Below are 17376 nucleotides of genomic sequence, written 5' to 3' on the forward strand. Positions count from 1 at the left end.
ATGATTTTCAGCCCAAAATTTGGGACTTATTATAATTTGATTTATTTTCTCATCATGTATAACTTGAAGTCTGCATTTTTAGTCACATAAATAGGATCGGTGAAAAAACTCGGAAAATGGTTCTATTTTTGGCTCGAAAATGTTCAAAATTCTAGGAAAAAGCATGGGAAAGGCACATTGTGAACGAGATTTTTTTTGGGTCGGATTTCGATTTTCGCGGGAATTATTTTTAAAAAATAATAGTATATTAAATTATTCAGAAGTACTTGGACCACTGCCACTGCTGCTCGTGCTCGGCTTATTGCTCATATAGTCCTGTTGGCTGACGAGCATCGCTTCGGCAATTGCAACGTCGTCGGTGTAGGCGTCCCATTCTGAAAATTGAGAGAAATTGCGATTCTGGGGTGAATTTTTTTGGGTTTTAGCGATTTTTAGTGTATTTGGCGAAAAATTAATTAATTTTTTGAAGAAAAGTTGATTTTTTTTAATGTAAAAAGTCGAAAAAACCAATATATCATTTTCTTTTTCAGATTTCCAAAAAAGTGCACCTTCAAAATATCAAAAATAAAAATGTTTTTGACTAGAAATTCGATTTTTGCTCAAAACTTATGAATAATAAAAAAAATCGATTTTTCAGAAAATCTGAAGCATTTTAATTCTAGATTTTCAGAAAAATCAGCAATTTTTTTTTGATAATTCATAAGTTTTGAGCAAAAAAATTAAATTTCTAGTCAAAAATGTCTAAAAAAATTTTTGAAAAAGGTGTCAGTTTTTAAGGAAAAAAAAACAAATTTTTATTAATTTTCCAAAACTAACTATCAAAAAACATTTTCATTATTTTTTCTTGAATTAAATTTTTTCGAATTTTACAACAAAAAAAACCGATTCTATGGTTTTTTCCAATTTTTTTCACAAAAGAATCAATTTTTTGAAAATAGTTCAGTGAAAAAAATTCTTTTTACGAAAAAAATCTTATTTTTTTAAGCAATTTTTATGAGAAAAAAATTATGTTTAAAAATCGATTTTTTAATTCCAAAATTTCTCTGTGCTCCGTACCCAAGCTCTGAGCGGCGAGCATTTCCTCGTATAGTCCTGAGCCTGATACCGGCGGCTCTCCACTGAAATTGGATGGCCCAGGAGCTCCAGCTGACGTCGACGGAGCATTTTTAGACTTTTCAAAGTCATTTAAGTATGAAATTAGGGATTCTCGAGTAATTTGATCTTCAATATCCGCCTGAGTTCGTTGAAAATCTGTCATATCGATTTTATCCTGGAGCATCGTTTCTTCAATATGCTCCAACTCCGAGGTCTTCATTGCTGTGCTCATTAACTCTTTATCAGCTGATCCTGGTATCATTCCGGGTAATCCGAGACCGATTCCGATTGTTGGAATGTTTGGAGCAAGAACTGCAAAAAAAATATCGATAAATCTCTCTGACTACATTGCTCGAAAATTTCAAAAAAATCGGTTTTGGGGGAAAAATGTGAAAGTATTTGAATTTCGCTGGAGTGTTAGAAAATCGATAAATTGCCGGAAAATTGAAAAAAAAAATTTAAGTGGCATATCGGAGCCTTTGAGAGCTGGAAAAAACAGATTTTAACCATTTTTGAGTCAAAAAAATGGGGATTTTCTTCAATTTCGCTTATTTTTTTATTTTTTGGCTGGTTTTGCTGAAATTTTGCACGAAAAATTTCCCAAAAAATATTTACAATTTTTTGGTAAAATCAATACGTTTTCGTAAAAATTTATATTTTGAAAAAAATCGATAATATTTTTTATAGAAAAATCGTTTTCGAAAAAATCGAAAAATTCAGAAAAATTGATACAATTCTGAAATTTTCTCTAAAACTCGATAAGTTATCAGAAAATCGATTTTTTGGCATAATTTTTTAATTTTTCAATAAATTTTGTAGTTTTTCATAATTTTTTTTGTTGTTTTTCCAAGCTTCTCCTACTCACTAGCATTATAGTGAACAGCTCGATGATAACTAAGCCGAAGCGGTGGATTCTGTTGAATTGGTACTGTAGACGGCGGCGGAGCAGCATTCGATGTGGACGCGGAGCCATCTGTTAGAGCAGTAGCTTCTGGTTCCGGACGGGGAAGAAGCACATTTATTGGTTCTGAATTAATTGAATGAAGAGAATTTTTAAGTATATAATTTGATTTTTTTTTTCTCAAAAGTTCAAATTTGCTAGCTTAAAATCGGAAAATTCTGAAAAAGTGCTAGGATTTTATTCAAGTCAGTATTTTAGCAAAAAACAGAAGAAAATTGAATTTTTCGAGCGAAAGCTACTTAAACCGTTCATTTTCAAAATGAAATCCTTGAAATTTTTGATTTTTCAAAAAACAACCAATTTTTTTAACAAAAATTAGTGATTTCGTGGAACAATATACTAAAAATCGACAAAAAATTACAAAAGTCTATATTTTTGCTAAAATACTGAGTTTTGAATAAAATCCTGGCAATTTTTCAAAGTTTTCAGATTTTAATCTAGCAAATTTGAACTTTTGCATGTTAAATAAATTTATCGGCTTAAAAATTGAATTTCATAGTCAAATTTCTTAAAATCCTCTATTTTTCTTTTAAAAAGTCGCCTTCTGGATTTTACGCTAGAAAATACATATTTTTGGTTGAAAAATACTATTTGTTTCACTAAAATAAGTCATTTTTCAGTTTTTGTCGCGACAATTAGCCAAAAACTTTTAGGATTTAGCTCATTTTTCCAGCTTCCGGGTGCAAATTTTCACATTTTTGCCAATTTCGAGGTGAAAAAAAAAGCTTTTCCCGTACCATCACTGTACTGATACACCTCTACAGGCCGTGCAAACATTTCAGAGATCGCTTGAAGCTCAACATGATTCCCGTGCACATTTTCCTCGCGTTTTCGTTGAATATAATTCTCAAAGTTTTCCGTAATGAATTCTTTGAAATGATCGCGGTTATTCGACATATAATCCATACAAAGACGGCGAATTTGTCCGTGCATTTCCTGATCACCGTAGATTTGTTCGGCAATTGAACGGAACATACAGGCTCCGTCGCCGACCATTTCTTTGATTATTAGGCCACGGGCCGCCAGACGATTCGAGAATTCCGTTTCGATCTGGAAATTTTCGAAAAAAAATTAGACAAAAAAATCGGTTTTTTTTCCGGTAATTTATTGATTTTTCAAAAAATTTTCGGATTTTTTTTTTGAGATTTTGGCTTCATTTTTTGTAAATCGCTAAAATAGTTAGTATTGTTATTTTTCCGTAAAAAAATTTAAAAAGAGAACATTTTGAAAAAAAAATGTTTTTCGGTATTTTATTCAATTTTTTTTCGAAATTTTGAAATTAATTAAATAGGTATTTCGGGAAAAAAATGAAATTTTTTTATCGGCTATATAAGGTAATTTCAAAAAAATTAGAAAAAAAAACAATAAATTCCGAGGAAAAATCGTTTTTTTAGTGGAAATGAATTTTTTAAAGAAATTTTATAAAAATTTGTCAAAAATTGATGTGTTTTGGATTTTTATCGATTTTTTGAAATTTTATTGGTTTTTTTCACATATTTTTGTTAGAGATTTCCGAAGTCCGGTCAGTTTTCTTCGATTTTCCGATTGCTAACCTCATCGTCTCGAATATTTTGCATTTCATATTCATCGTCTGAATTATAGTCGGCATTTCCTGGAGATTGGCTTCGATTTGGCTCAATTTCAGGTTGAGGTGGTGGTAGGACTGGTGATGATGATGGAATTGGGCTTTTGTTCGTTGATGAGGTAGATGAAGCCGATAGGACCCCTGAAAATTGGTCATTTATTAGAAAATTTGAATTTTTTATTGAAAAAAAAAAGGATTTTCCCTTAAAAAAGCAAACTTTTCCAAGAAAAAACCAATTTAGAGAATATTTCAGAAAAAAAACGGATAAAAAAATTTTTAGGATTGATTTTTTAAAGGAAATTATAGATTTTTTAGACAAACAACAAAAAAGTGAACATTTTTAGTAAAAATGTGTTTTTTTTAAAGAAAAAAGGTTTTAAAAAATAATTTTATGTAAAAAAAGATTTTTTGCCAGAAAACTGTTTTATTTTTCCAGAAAAATTATTTTTTCTAATAAAAATAATTTCTTTGAAAAATGGATTTTTTGAAAAAAAAAATTTCCAGAAAAAATAGATTTTTAATAGAAAAAGGTGTTTCTATGAGAAAACAACATATTTTTTAATAGAAAAATTTTAATTAGATTTTTAGAAAAAAAAATGGTTTTTCCCAAAAATAGGCACTTTTTGATTGAAAAAAAGGGTTTCTTTGGAAAATTAAATTTTTTATAGAAAATAAAAGTTTTAAAAAATGCATTTTTATTAGAAAAACTTGATTTTTTTCTAAAAAAAGTTGATTTTCTCACAGAGAATGGTTTTTTATATGAAAAATCATTTTTTCCAAAAAAAAGTTTCAAATTTGAGCGATTTTTTTTCAAATTTCCGCAGATTTTTCTTCATTTTCCACGATACATCGCTTGCTCGGAGGTCCATCCTCCTGAGAACGGATCCTTTTAGCCGCGGAGCTCGAAGATGAAGCTGATGAGCTGCAGGATGGTCCAGAGAGTTGTTGACGGCTATTTTCAGCAGAACTGCAAGAAAATATCGATTTTTCGAATAGAAATTCGGAGGAAATCACCTTCCAATTGTTGAAACTGATCTCTGCTGGGAATCCTTTTCGCGCTTTTTTTTTACTGGTAAAATCGTCATTTTGTGACGTCACAGAGATGAGGGATCTGAAAAAAGAACGAGTTTTTTGAAAAAAAATTGTTAAAGATTTTCATTTTGCAGAAAAGAATATTTTCTCATAAAAATAAGATGTTTCTTTTTAAAAAAATATTTATTCCTCAAAAAAAAAATGAATTTTTTCAAGATTTTTCCGAAAAAACAGGCCTTTTCTGAAAAAAATTGCGAAATCTGTAATGAAAATTTTTCGAAATTCTCTAAATTTCTGAAAAATCCTACTTTTCATTGAAGTTTCACCTTAAAAAGCTGAAAATACATGTTCTACCTGTAAATTCGAAAAAAAAAAGATATTTCAAATCGCAAAAATTACGATATTTTCGTTTAAAAACAAGGAAAATTCAAAAAAAAATTAATTTTATTATTATTTTTACAAAATTAATTCACGGGGGCTCTGAGATATATTGACGGGGGGGGGGGGGGATAAAACGCGCTCCATTGACAATTTCTGGAAATATTATCAATAGAGCGCGATTTCAGACCAAGGAAAAACCGGAAAACTATGAGAAATTGGGCATTTTTTTGTGGGGTAATAGATACAATAAATAAATAGAACAGAAAAAGAAGAAAAATTGTGAGAAACCTGGAAAAAACGGGGAAAATACAGGTAAAAGCTATGGAAAATCACAATATTTGCAACGAGAAAAATCGGGAGAAAATCTATTTCAAAAACTACTGGAAATGTGTAGAAATCTGGAAAAAATTGAAGAAAATCTGAAAAACCAGAAAAATTGGGAAATACTGGAAAAAAAGCGGAAAATTCTGAAAAAAGGATATATTTTTTCCCAAAAAATCGGGGTTTTCTCAAAACTTCTGAGAAAAAAAATCGGAAAATTGCGATTTTCGAGTAAAAATAGCTAAAAATCGAATTTTTTTTTTTGCATTTTCACCTGAAAAATGCAGTTTTGGCTCAAAAAAAAACCGAAATTCGTCGTTTTTGGTTGAAAACTGCGATTTTTTATAATTTTAAAAACGAAAAATTGTTATTATTAATCCAAAAATGCTGAAAATCAATGGTTTTTTTCAGTTGAAAAACGGTATTTTCCGACTAAAAATGCTGCAAATCGCTGAAATTATGCTGAAAAACTAGCCAAAAAATTCGAAAAATCAATAATTTCGTGATTTTTCCCCATTTTTCTACATAAATTAGACTTTGAAAGCGAAAAAATCAGATTTTTGTGCAACAAATCTGGGAAAAAACAAAATTTTCCCAGATTTCAGGCTCCAAATCGTACAGGATCATTTGGATAAGGTCTTCGCATATTATAAATCTCCCGCATTCGATCCAAAATCTCTTGCCGTCGTTGTTCAAGCTCAGGCCCAATTAAATCTACATGAGCTTGCCGATAGTCTTCACGGAGCTGTTGATACTCGGCGTGATGCTCCTCGCCAATGATATGCTCCAAATTTTCAAATTGAACAAAGCCTGGCTGAGGGAATAAGTGAGCCTGTACGCGGCCACCGAATTGCGGCTGAAATTGTGCAGGGAGCTGTGGAAAGCGGACACCAACTCCTGGAGCCATTTGGAGCACTGGAACCGGGGCGCCCATGTGATTTGCCATTATTTGACGGATCGCGAGGTCTTGTAGCGGGAAAAATTCATGGTCGGGGTCTTCGTTGTGCTCTTCGTCGGGCTCATCGTCTTCGTCGAACATTTCTGGAAATTTTGGAGGGTTTTTGGGCAGTTTTTCAAGTAATTTTCGATATTTTGAATAATTATTAATGATTATTTACCATTTCTAGAAAGAAAAAAACTGGGGAGTTTTTATGAATTTCGGGGTTTTTTTTCGGCATTTCGAGTCGCTTTTTGGAACATTTATTCAAAATTCCGATTTTTTTCGCTGTTTTTGGGCTATTTCCGAGATTTTTCCAAATTCTTCGAGATTTTTATCATTTTTTCTCTAACCTGCTTCAAACAGCGCGCCGTGTTCCAATTCACGTGTCATCCGATTAAACATTTCAGCAAGCATGCGGTCGGTGCCAGGATTTGCATCATATGGGTGCCCTTCCATTAACTGCAACATTTCTTTTTAGTTTTTTGGATTTTTTCCTTCAAAATCCGTATTTTTCGCAAAAAAAACCTTGAGAAAAATTTATTTTTAAACGAAAAAATACACGGAATTCTGGCTTCCCTCGTAAATCGAAATGGCAGAGTTTGCCGAACTAGGCCATTTTGGGTCGGAGAGATTTTGTGTAGATTTACGGCGCGTTGCGTGTCGCGTCGCGGCTCGTTTTCAGTTGTAAAACTGCTGTATTTGTCCGTGTGGAGTACACGACACTTTTCCACGCGCTGTCCGGCAGACAATTGTCAATGGAGCGCGAAAATTCAATGAGAAAGGCCAGAACCCCGTGAAAATGCTTGAAAATGGCCTTTTAAATTAACGCTAAACAACGCGCGCCGGTGGGATTTCGGAACATCGTTGTAAACTTTTTTTTCGAATTTTTCAGCTGAAAATTTGCGGTTTTTAGTATTTTTTTAAATGAATTTTTACTAGAAAAACGGTGAAATTTTTTTTTCAAATTTAAAAATTAAAAATAATTTTTTTCGAAAGTTTTAGCAAAAAATCAAAAAATCCCAATTCACGCTAAACAACGCGCGCCGGTGGGATTTCGGAGCACCGTTGTAATTTTTTTGTGAAAATTTTTTGAATTTTTAGAATAAAAATTGATTTTTTTCATTTTTCACCATTTTCCGGAGTTTTTCACACTTTTTCACTTGAAATACGTCTATTTTTCCCGATTTTTTACAATTTCCAATCAAAAACTCTCGATTACCAGTCGAATTCCGGGATACTGATGGCCGAGTTCTCGAGTAAATCCCATTTCCAATAGCGATTCGTTATTTCCTTGTATACTTGCGACGATCGCCAAATTGAAACGTTGAAGTGTTTCCCAGATAATCGCAGCCGTGTCCTCTGCCATTAGAGTTCGCTCGCGGAGCCGTTCAAAATCAGAAAAGCGGACAGCTGGCATTGCTCCGTCGGCGAATCGATTGAAATAGTTGGGTTCGCCTTGCTGAAATGGGAAAAAATTAAGTAAACTCACAATTTGGAGCATTTTTTAAACTTTTTGCCGAGAAAAGTGTGTGAAAAACAGCCTAAAATGTAAAAATTGTGACTTTTTTGAGTAGAAAACAAAAAAAATATTCTAGAAAAAATGTTTTTTCTGCATAGAAATTTTTTTTAGAAAAAGGGAGTTTTACAGAAGAAAAAAATTGGATTTCTTCCAAAAAAAAATTTGATTTTTTGTAGGAAAATTTGGTTTTTTTTTTCATAAAAATATTATTCTTTTACAGAAAAAACGGATTTTTCAAAAAAAAGTTTTTAAAGAAAAATTTAGTTTTTCTTCCAGAAAAATGCTATCTTTTAAAACAAAATTGGTTTTTTCTCGAATTTCCACACAATTTTAGCAATTTTTTTTAAAGTTTTTATCTTTAAATTTCGCTTTTCATAGTTTTTAGGTTATTTTCGGACATTTTCAAAATTTTAAACAAAAAATGGCCCAAAATTGTTTAATTTTCAGAGTTTTTGGGTGTTTTTTTCAAAATAAATCGGCATTTTCATTGGAAAACCACTAAAAATCAGCTGAAATTTTGTTTTTTTTCCCGATTTTCTTCAGAATTTCCACACAAATTCACCCTTCGGAATCTCGGATGTACTCGATCCTCAAAATTGGCCATTCTCATTGCCTCAAACATGCGTCGTCGCATCACATGATGATTACGGTCTTCTGCATCTTCCATTTCTCGTCGTAGAGCATCCGGTTGAAGATTTCCATTCATTTGACTAATTTTCGAAAAAGCCTCTCGTTCGGTGATGTTCATACGTTCCAGAATCACGGATCCTGAAATTCTGAGCGGATTTTTTTTCAAAAAATTCGCTGAAGAAGCCCACCTTCTTTGTACTTTTCATTATCATTCGGCGCCAACTCGTACATCCATCCCAGCTGTGCCCGGCAGCTTTGACAGAAGACATCTCGAACAAAATGTGCTCCGGTGAGCATGTTGCGGACGACGCTCTCGCCGAATTTGACGTTTGTCACATTTTTGAACAAAAATGCCTGGCCGGTGGTTCCTGAAATGAAAATTATTGAGAAAATTGATTTTTTAATTAAAAAGTGAGATTTTTTATCTTAAAATCAAGAAAAATTGAAGAAAAATCATTGAAAATTGATTTTTAAAAGATAAAATGATTCAAAAATCAATTTGTACATTGACGCTAAACAACACGCGCCTGTGGAATTTCGGAGCATCGTTATAATTAATATTTTAAATTTTTGGCCGCAAACTCGGGTTTTCTTACTTTTTTCTGGAAATTTCCTGATTTTTCAGTTTAAAATTCAATTTTTTAGCCAAAAATTCACAAAAAAGTAGAAAATTCACATAAAAATAAATTTTAAGACTGAAAAATCTTCGGTATCTTTAAGCTAAACAACACGCGCAGGCGCAATTTCGGAGCATAGTCGTAAATCAATATTTTTACATATATATGTATGAATATTTTAAGTGAAAAACAGCTGATTTCCTGCTTATTTCGGCAATTTTTGCAGATTTTCATCGATCTTCCTGTGAGAAAACACTGAATTTTACCTGTAAAACTGGTGGAAACGAGATGTCCCTTATCCGCCAAATATGTGTCACAATTTGTACAGAAGAACATTTTCAATCCACCCGCGTTCTCAAAAAACTTCAACCCCATCGCCCTTTAAAAATAAGAAAATTTAAATAGAACTCTGGAAAGAAATGGACAAGAATAGGTAAAAAATGGTAGTTCACGACCAAAATTATAGAGATTTTTCTGAAAAATTCGGAAAAACGGTTGAATTTTTATGTACATAAGCGGGGAAACTGGAATTTTTGAAAAAAAATGGAGACAATTTTAGAGGTAAAGTGTACAGAAAAAAAGTGGCAAAGCACCGAAGACGTATTTAACATGAAAATCTAATGTTTTGCTAGCAGAAAAAGAGAAAAATGGAACAAATTGAATTTTTACAAGAAAAATCGATTGAAAATGTACAGTTTTGGGGGAATTTCAGATTATTTTTTAGCATTCCGCCGAAGATGACGAGGAAACTGAAACCGTGCGGTATTGTGGACGTGATTTCTTTTCTGCTTCCAGTGGGTAGCGGCTCATCTCCAAGTTTGGTGCTGGCGGGGCTTCCTGGCTAAAAAAGAAATCGATTTTTGTGTGAAAAATAAGGAAAAACAGCTTTTTTCGCTGTGAAAATGATTGAAAATTGGTTTTTTCCATCGAAATTAGAAAAAATAAAAATGTTATGCACAACGATGCTCCGAAATAACGGAGGTGCGTGTTGTTTATAACGGAGAAAATTTTAAAAAATGTTCTGTTTTCTACAATTTTTTTGGGTTTTAACAAAACTTTGAGACAAAAACTTTAAAAAATTAAATTTTTGCTTAAAAATTTGGAAAGAAACGCATTTTCTTTCAGAAAAAGTGATTTTTTTTTGGAAAAAAAGGAAAAAATTATACAAAATCAATTTTTTTCTGAAAAACCAAAACAAACCGATCTTCGCCCAACGGATCTTTAATCGCACCGGCAATCTTCTCGAAATTCGCATTTTCAATGATAACCTGCGTCTCCTTGTATGTCTGCGACTCCGACACCGCCATCTCGTACATCCAGCCTAGTTTTTGCTGAAATTTGGCGCTTTTTCAGTAAGAAAAAACGAAAAATTACGTTGCAAGTCACGCAGAAAACATCTCGAACCGTATGCCAACCGGTTGTCATTTTCCGGTGCTCACACCGCCCGTAAACTACGTTCCAGGCACGTTTGAACAGGGTCGCCGGACCGGTACTACCTGAAAAAATCGATTTTTAACCAGAAAACCTGAAAATTCGGCTTTTTACCGGTGAAGGCTTTGCTCGTGAGCTCTTTGGAGCACGTGAGGTACGTATTGCACACTACGCATCCGTACAGTGAACCACGGGCACCACAAATTCCGGCGAATTGGCGGCCCATTTCGTTTGGTAGACGAGGATTTGGAGAATCTGGAAAAAATCGATAAAAAGTTGATTAGCACAGAACAGTGTAAAATCGTAGGAAAATTAGCAAAAATTTCCTTGATATTCGTGATAAATCCGGCGTTTTTATGTAATGAAAAGTGGGAAAAATCAGAGTTTTCTCATTGGAGCAGGTTTGCATCACGCGGTCCGTGAGAAATTTGAACTTTTGGTTTGATTTTCAGCTGGAAATTCGAAAAATCTTTACTTTCCCCGTAAAAATTCCCTTATTTTGAGGGAAATTTGGTTTAATTATCAATGGGGCGCACTTTCTCAATGCGGGAATTCAAACTTTTTAGCTTGAAATGATCAATTATGAGCTTAAAGCTTATGTGAATGGTTTTTGAGGGATTCCTGGCCGTTTTTTCAACAATATTTGACATTTCTGAACCAGGAAAAATCCACAAATATTCAAAAATTCCCACAAAAACTAAGAAAATTCCCAAAAAAGTGTGATATTCAAGGAAAATTCCAACAAAACACGCGCTGGAAGATCGATTCGTCTCTCTGTGTATCCTCTGTCTATACACGAGTTTCTGGTCATCTAACCGTCTGCGTCTCCGTCTCATATGACCACTCTCGCCCCGGACGGCGCTGCGTCTCCCCGCTCACTTTCTCTAATTCTCCGCGTTTCGTGTACTCTCTCGCACTTTCTCTCGGGCGATCACATGTTTGCTGAGGCAGAGAGAGAAAGTGAGCGAAAATTTTGTTATGCGCTCCGTTGAAGAGCCTCGTCTACAGTACCCTGGCCACGCCCACATTTTTTTTGGCGTTTCCTTGGCTCAAACTGGAGAAAAAGTTTGAATTTTATTGTAAACCACACTCGAAATTCAAATTTCCCCCCGATAACATGTTGCAAATACGCTTCATTGTGAAAATGGCAACCTTTCATTCCAGAAATTCAACTTACCGCCAATCACATGTTGCAAACACGCTCCATTGTGAAAATGACGATTTTCCAATTTCCTGATGAAAATTCTTAAAAATTAGATTTTTTTTAGATGTTCGATATTCACTTCTTTTGTCAGAGAGACCCTCAAATTTATTTAATTTTTTCCTCTTTTTACTTGAGTTTACGAATTTTCAGCCGAAATTTTGAATTTCACGGTATTTCAGTCCGAAGGCACACTAAAATAAGTTTTCACTGGAAAACACTTAATTTTCTAGATTTTGCTACAAATTCTCAATTTTCAGTGCATTTCGAGCTAAAAATTGCAATTTTCAAAATATTAAAATTCGAATTTCCTCCGAAATCGGCAACACTGTCGTCAAGTCTTGGGTTTCGAGCCCGCAAACACCGAGCGCTGCACGCAAAAGTGCACAGAAATTCGGCATCGCGCATGTTTATTTGCCCATTTTTAGCATTGAATTTTGACGGTTTCCGGCAATTTTTTTGTTGAAATATTGCTGAAAATTGATTCTTCCAGCTAAAATTCTTCCAGGATGCCGCATTTTCTCGAATTTCTCCGCTTAAAATCAATAAGTCACGTGATTTTTGCACTTTTGTTTACTCTTATCATTTGTCACGTATTTTCGCAAGTTTCAGGCAGTTTTTCTCAATTTAAAGCTGTTTTAATCGAATTTCAGGGTGAAAATCCAGTGATTTCATGGCAGAATCGCTGAAAATCTGCTAACATTGATAGAATTCCCGTATCTTCGCTAAAAATTGCAGAAAAACCAATTTTTTGCTGATTTTCTTTGAATTTTCGCATTTTTCCTCGAATTTCCCTCTCTAATTCACTCAATTTTCAGAATGCTCAGCGTTTCAAGAGCCGCCACTCGCATGACCGGAATGGTCGCCCGCTTCTCCGCCGGAGGACACGGAGACGGAGCCGGACGCGGAGGAGGCTCCGGTGGATCGATCCGCGACGCCGGAGGTGCGTTCGGAAAGATGGAGGCCGCCCGCGAGGACGAGTACTTCTACAAGAAGCAGAAGGCTCAACTTCAGGAACTCCGCGAGCACATCCAGGAGGAGGTCAAGCATCACGAGGGACAACTCGAGAATCACAAGAAGGTGCGGGAGCTGAACAATGGAAATTTCTCTCTAAAATCGCTGAAAACCGCCAAATTTCGAATTCAAATCAAAGTTTAAGCATTAAAATTCATTTAGATAGCCGAAAATCAGCGATTTTCCACATAAAATCCAAATCTGAAGCCCGTAAAAGCTGTTGGAAGCTCAACAATTTAAATTTATAGTAAAAAATCAATTTTCATTGCTGAAATTCGGCGAATTCCCAATTTAAAGCATTGAATTCCGTTAAAATCGTCCAAAATCACCAAAATTCCAATTTTTAGGCTTTTTGAACAGTCGCAGTAGCCGCAGGAAGCTCAAAAGTTCAAATTTCTCGCATAAAATATTTTTTATTCGCAGAAATCCGGCGAATTTCAAATATTAAGCTTTGGATCCCGCTAAAAACGCTCATACGTACTAAAAATTCCAATTTCCGTGCAGTCTGATGCCTTTGAAAACTGCAGAAAGCTCCGAATTTCAAATTTCTACTGAAAAATCAATTTTTATCACTAAAATTCCATTTTTCAGGTGCTCGAACGCCATCAACAACGCATTTCGGAGATCGAAGCCCAGGAGCGTGCCCTCGGAAAGGAATAATTTGCAGTACAAGAACGCGAGCTAGTCGTCTTCTGAAATTTTCTTCATTTTTTCCCTTCTCTCTCTATTTTCGCCACGTGTTTTCCTTTTTTTCTCGTTTTCTCCCTTCGTTTTCCTGTAATAAATTATAGTTTTTAGCGAAGATTTGTTCCAGACAAGCTTTATAGAGGAAAATTATAGAGGAAAATCTGAAAATTGGTGGACATTCGAGTTTTTCCGAAATTTTCGGGGGAAAATAATAAAAAAGATATGTTCAACTTTTTGGAAAAAAAAAACGTTTTTAATTAAAAAGGGTCTCGAAGTGGAAGAAAATGGCCAGGTGTCGATTTACGCATCTCGTGTACTCCCCGAGGAGAAGAGCTTTTCCAGTTTTTTTTTTGGCCGAAATACTTGATTTTTGCACCATTTTTGCTGATTCTTTTTTGTAATTTATATTCAAATTACCTATTTATTACCGAAATCTAGATCAAATCTAGTATTTCACATAAAAATCGATGTATTTATTGTAGAAAATCTATATATAGAAAACTGCTCGAAACGACAGAATTTAATGTTTTTCAACAGTAAGTTCTTGGTTTCACCTTTTGCGAATTTCAAATGTTGATAACTAAAAAATTCGAGAAAAATTGTAAATCCTTTTCCTCGGGAAGTACACGAGCTCCGTAAACCGACACATACAACGCAAGAGGAAGTTTAAAACACGTGCACAAAAGACTTTTGTGGTGTTTGAGCGAAATGTATCTTTATTAAGCAGCTTTAATTTTTTCCTTTCAATATTTTATCAAAATCCCTTTTTCCATAATTTTTTATTGCATCCAGATACATAAAATTCTTCACTGATAGCTGGTATTTTTATCGCTCGCTGTTTTGTTAAACAGAAATCCCCCTTTCTTACTCATGAATTGTGATATTTCCGTCCCATTTTTACCCGATGCTATTGTAAATTCCTATCTATTCTCAGTGATTATCGATTCCTCTTAATTTTCAAATTTTTTGAAAATTGAATCGTTTTTGGTGTTTATACTTCTCAGATTTTTTCCCTTCCCAACACTTCACCTAGAAACTGACTAGAAAATTACTGGATTATTGATATTTACCTCACTAACCCTCCTTTCGTCCCCTTTTTATTTCTAGATTCTTTGTAAATATCGATATTTTTCACAAAGTAATTCTAACCTATAAAATACGAAAAGTGGTAATGAATGTGTTTAGAGTTAACAAATTGAGAATGTTCTTTTTAGTTTTCTAATGAGAATTCAAAATTTATAAAAAAGAAATAATATTCTAATCATCATCTCGAATAGTAAAGCTTCTTTCATGTCTCGATGCCATAATTACAGTAATCGCCGATTTCATTTGACTGTGTCCTACTGATCGTTTTGGGAAACATCCACATAAAGCTGTATCCAATAATTCTTTTCGTGTACTTCGAATTCCGAGAATTGACGAGAGTGGCATGAGAAATGGCCCAAGGAATGTTAGAGCATACCATGTGGATCCAAATGAACTTGGCATTGGGATTCCTGAAAAAATTGTGAACAAATTATAGAAAAGCACACATCTTTATGACGATTAAGTTTTTTTGTTGATATATATGACATCTAAAAATAATATTATGGAGACGCAAAAAACGTCACTTTGTGAAAAGGCGCTCCACTGCCAATTGAAAACGCTCCGCCCCAATCATGGGTCTCGATAGGTATTTAGAAATTAATTTTAAACTTTTTCAAATAATTTCGCCAATGTCAAGCATTTTTCGCTTTTTTTGTAATGTTGTCCGTTGTTTTTAATGATTTTTATAAAATAAAATGCATTGGCAAATGAAAAAAAATCATTCGAAATAACTTGAAAATTGGTGAAATTGGCGTAATTAATTGAAAACATTTGAATTGAAGGATTTGTCGCTAAATGCCTAACGAGACCCATGGGCGCCCTGGAAATTTTTTTTCTGCTTCCATAATACAATTGTAGGGAAAACTCACCAAAATAGAACTCAAATGATAAAAATAATAAAGGCAAAGATACAATGACTGGTATTACTGATTGAATGAGAAGACTTTGAGTTAATTGAATTCTTTTTGATTGGATATCTGAAATAAATTTAGATAATCACAAGAATCCCATAGAAGAGATCAGAATCACTTTTATTCTCACTTTCAAAGTGTTTCACAAATCGAAGAATTACAAAATTGACAATGATGGCTGCAAAATTGAAAAATAACGTTGAGAAGATCTGTAAAAATGTTAATTATGTAGTATTTAGTATTTGCAATATATCTGAAGTGAAAAAATCACGTAATTTCATCTAAGTAGTCTAATTCCAATCATTCTACAAATCAATTGCTCACCCGAACAAGTTCCATTCCATTACTGAATCGAAGTGTATAACACACATCATTCTTATTGTTTTCCCCAAATGGATAATTGAGAAACGCGTAAATAATCTGAAATTGTTGAATCGATATATATTTTTTAAAAATATTTTTCAAAAATACACGGATCTAGCTAATTTTACATGGATAAGGTTCCAGTTTAGTTTATTATAAAAACTTACAAATATTGTCGTAACTATGATGTGAACATTTATAACAAACCATGGAGATGGATGTCCTTTCAAAACAACTGTACGATAACGATATAATGATACCGCCTGTAAAAATTGTTTTTACAAACACTCTGTAGCACTCTACGCCCGAAAAATTGTCAAGAAGAAATTTAGTGAACCCGTATTTCTTTCTTAACTATTCTGATAATTGTTCAACTTACAAATGGCAAAACTTGATATGCGGATGTTGTAGAACTACAGAAATTCTTGAGAAATGAGCAAACAAAAACGGTATATACTGGTTGATGACCTGCTTGTAAATTGAAAACCATCCATGCTTGAAATAAAATCAATGGAATATTTAGAAGAAATGAGCCAAGAGTTACAAACACTATTGTGCTCTGCAAATAAATAATAAAGATTTTGGTTTTTTAATAATTTTTCTTGTGTTTTGTTCATTTTAAAAGCAGCAGCTAATTACAAAAAAACTATTCTAAAGGATATTTTAAAAATCCTACAAGATTAAAAAAAAAGTAAAATATTATTCACCTTCAATGACATCCAAATAGCTTTTCTTAATCTTACGAAAATGACAAGAAGTGCACTGAAAAGCCATGATGTAGCATTCAGAATAAATTCTACAATAATTCGATCTCGATATGTCATTGGAGTTACTGTAAGGTCGGATAAATTATAATTGGCTGGTGGCAATGAATTGTAGAATTCTGGAGATTCTGTAATGGCAGTGCTAACTGAGGTAGTAGATGCGTTTTCCATTTTACTAGGGATCCCTGAAAAAATAAAGATGGTTGGTATTTAGTTAAAACAAAATTGATCGAAAATTAAAGAGTTGCTATAAATTGTGTAAAATATCTGAGATCTTCAAAAAATAAACTTTGTCAAACATCAGTTTAGCTGAAGATCGCTGAAAAGTTTTGACTGTATTAAAAATTTCTGACTACAAACTACAAGTATAATAAAGTTAAAATTAAGTATTTTTATTAGATTTACTGGTTGTAAAAGAATATTTCAAAGCTTTCCTAGAATCTATTTAAATCATTAAAAATCTACTTCGAACTTTCTTTAAAAAAAAATGAAACTGAGTGTTGAAAGTCCGAAAATCAAAAAACGAAAAATAACATAATCTTTAAAACAGTTGAATGTTTAATCTTTTTTTCGAGAAGAAGGCTATAATCATTAAAATTGACATTGACATTTATGTAGCAGGTAAGTACGGTGAAACACAATATTTTTTCAACAAAAAATTAATTGAAAAATTATATCTACAGATTTTATAATATTTAGTAGTAGAGTAAAACAGACCAAATTCAAGTATATTCAATGTTAGTCTAAGCAATTTTGCACTCTTTTTTACTGAAATTAGGTCCCAAGAAGTAGACATACATGAATATGATGTTAATTTCCAATCAATCCAAAATTAAGC

General features: G+C 33.2%; 5 protein-coding genes across 9 annotated transcripts; 1 reads left to right on the plus strand and 4 right to left on the minus strand.

The window, feature by feature from the left end:
- Window positions 1-8: 8 nt before the first annotated feature.
- Window positions 9-4752, minus strand: otub-4 (ubiquitinyl hydrolase 1; the record flags this gene model as incomplete). 2 transcript variants are annotated; one of them, NM_067932.8, is made up of 7 exons in its annotated part: window positions 9-374; window positions 1057-1407; window positions 1961-2122; window positions 2794-3106; window positions 3610-3782; window positions 4490-4608; window positions 4656-4752. In NM_067932.8, the coding sequence occupies 7 exons, from the start codon at window positions 4724-4726 to the stop codon at window positions 253-255; spliced, it is 1311 nt and encodes a 436-aa protein (NP_500333.3). The 2 variants fall into 2 exon arrangements, with proteins under 2 accessions (NP_500333.3, NP_001368281.1); NM_001380141.1 differs by lacking the exons at window positions 4490-4608; window positions 4656-4752 and having other exon boundaries at window positions 253-374; window positions 3610-3633.
- A 354-nt stretch (window positions 4753-5106) lies between these two features.
- Window positions 5107-9463, minus strand: B0546.3 (the record flags this gene model as incomplete). 3 transcript variants are annotated; one of them, NM_001307579.3, is made up of 6 exons in its annotated part: window positions 5107-6416; window positions 6666-6774; window positions 7535-7774; window positions 8397-8602; window positions 8653-8832; window positions 9348-9463. In NM_001307579.3, the coding sequence occupies 6 exons, from the start codon at window positions 9454-9456 to the stop codon at window positions 5977-5979; spliced, it is 1284 nt and encodes a 427-aa protein (NP_001294508.1). The 3 variants fall into 3 exon arrangements, with proteins under 3 accessions (NP_001294508.1, NP_001368282.1, NP_001294510.1); NM_001380142.1 differs by lacking the exons at window positions 8653-8832; window positions 9348-9463 and having other exon boundaries at window positions 5977-6416; window positions 8397-8582; NM_001307581.3 differs by lacking the exons at window positions 7535-7774; window positions 8397-8602; window positions 8653-8832; window positions 9348-9463 and having other exon boundaries at window positions 5977-6416; window positions 6666-6771.
- Window positions 9464-9570: 107 nt separating this feature from the next.
- B0546.4 (Protein yippee-like B0546.4) lies at window positions 9571-10769 on the minus strand (the record flags this gene model as incomplete). Of its 2 annotated transcripts, NM_067934.4 has the most annotated exons (4): window positions 9571-9922; window positions 10282-10412; window positions 10456-10577; window positions 10627-10769. In NM_067934.4, 4 exons carry the CDS (start codon window positions 10736-10738, stop codon window positions 9802-9804), a joined length of 486 nt encoding a protein of 161 aa, NP_500335.1. The 2 variants fall into 2 exon arrangements, with proteins under 2 accessions (NP_500335.1, NP_001368283.1); NM_001380143.1 differs by lacking the exons at window positions 10282-10412; window positions 10456-10577; window positions 10627-10769 and having other exon boundaries at window positions 9802-9891.
- A 1762-nt stretch (window positions 10770-12531) lies between these two features.
- Window positions 12532-13523, plus strand: mai-2 (ATPase inhibitor mai-2, mitochondrial). Its single transcript, NM_067935.9, has 2 exons — window positions 12532-12793; window positions 13319-13523. Exons 1-2 carry the CDS (start codon window positions 12533-12535, stop codon window positions 13385-13387), a joined length of 330 nt encoding a protein of 109 aa, NP_500336.1. The 5' UTR covers window position 12532; the 3' UTR covers window positions 13388-13523.
- Window positions 13524-14601: 1078 nt separating this feature from the next.
- On the minus strand, window positions 14602-16721 carry B0546.5 (G_PROTEIN_RECEP_F1_2 domain-containing protein). Its single transcript, NM_067936.5, has 7 exons — window positions 16482-16721; window positions 16154-16333; window positions 15942-16037; window positions 15736-15831; window positions 15530-15620; window positions 15370-15477; window positions 14602-14910 (listed from the first exon to the last, which is right to left on the minus strand). The coding sequence occupies exons 1-7, from the start codon at window positions 16707-16709 to the stop codon at window positions 14672-14674; spliced, it is 1038 nt and encodes a 345-aa protein (NP_500337.3). The 5' UTR covers window positions 16710-16721; the 3' UTR covers window positions 14602-14671.
- Between the last annotated feature and the right edge of the window lie 655 nt (window positions 16722-17376).

The sequence above is a fragment of the Caenorhabditis elegans genome, chromosome IV, assembly GCF_000002985.6.
Source record: "Caenorhabditis elegans chromosome IV".
Lineage (NCBI taxonomy): Eukaryota > Metazoa > Nematoda > Chromadorea > Rhabditida > Rhabditidae > Caenorhabditis > Caenorhabditis elegans.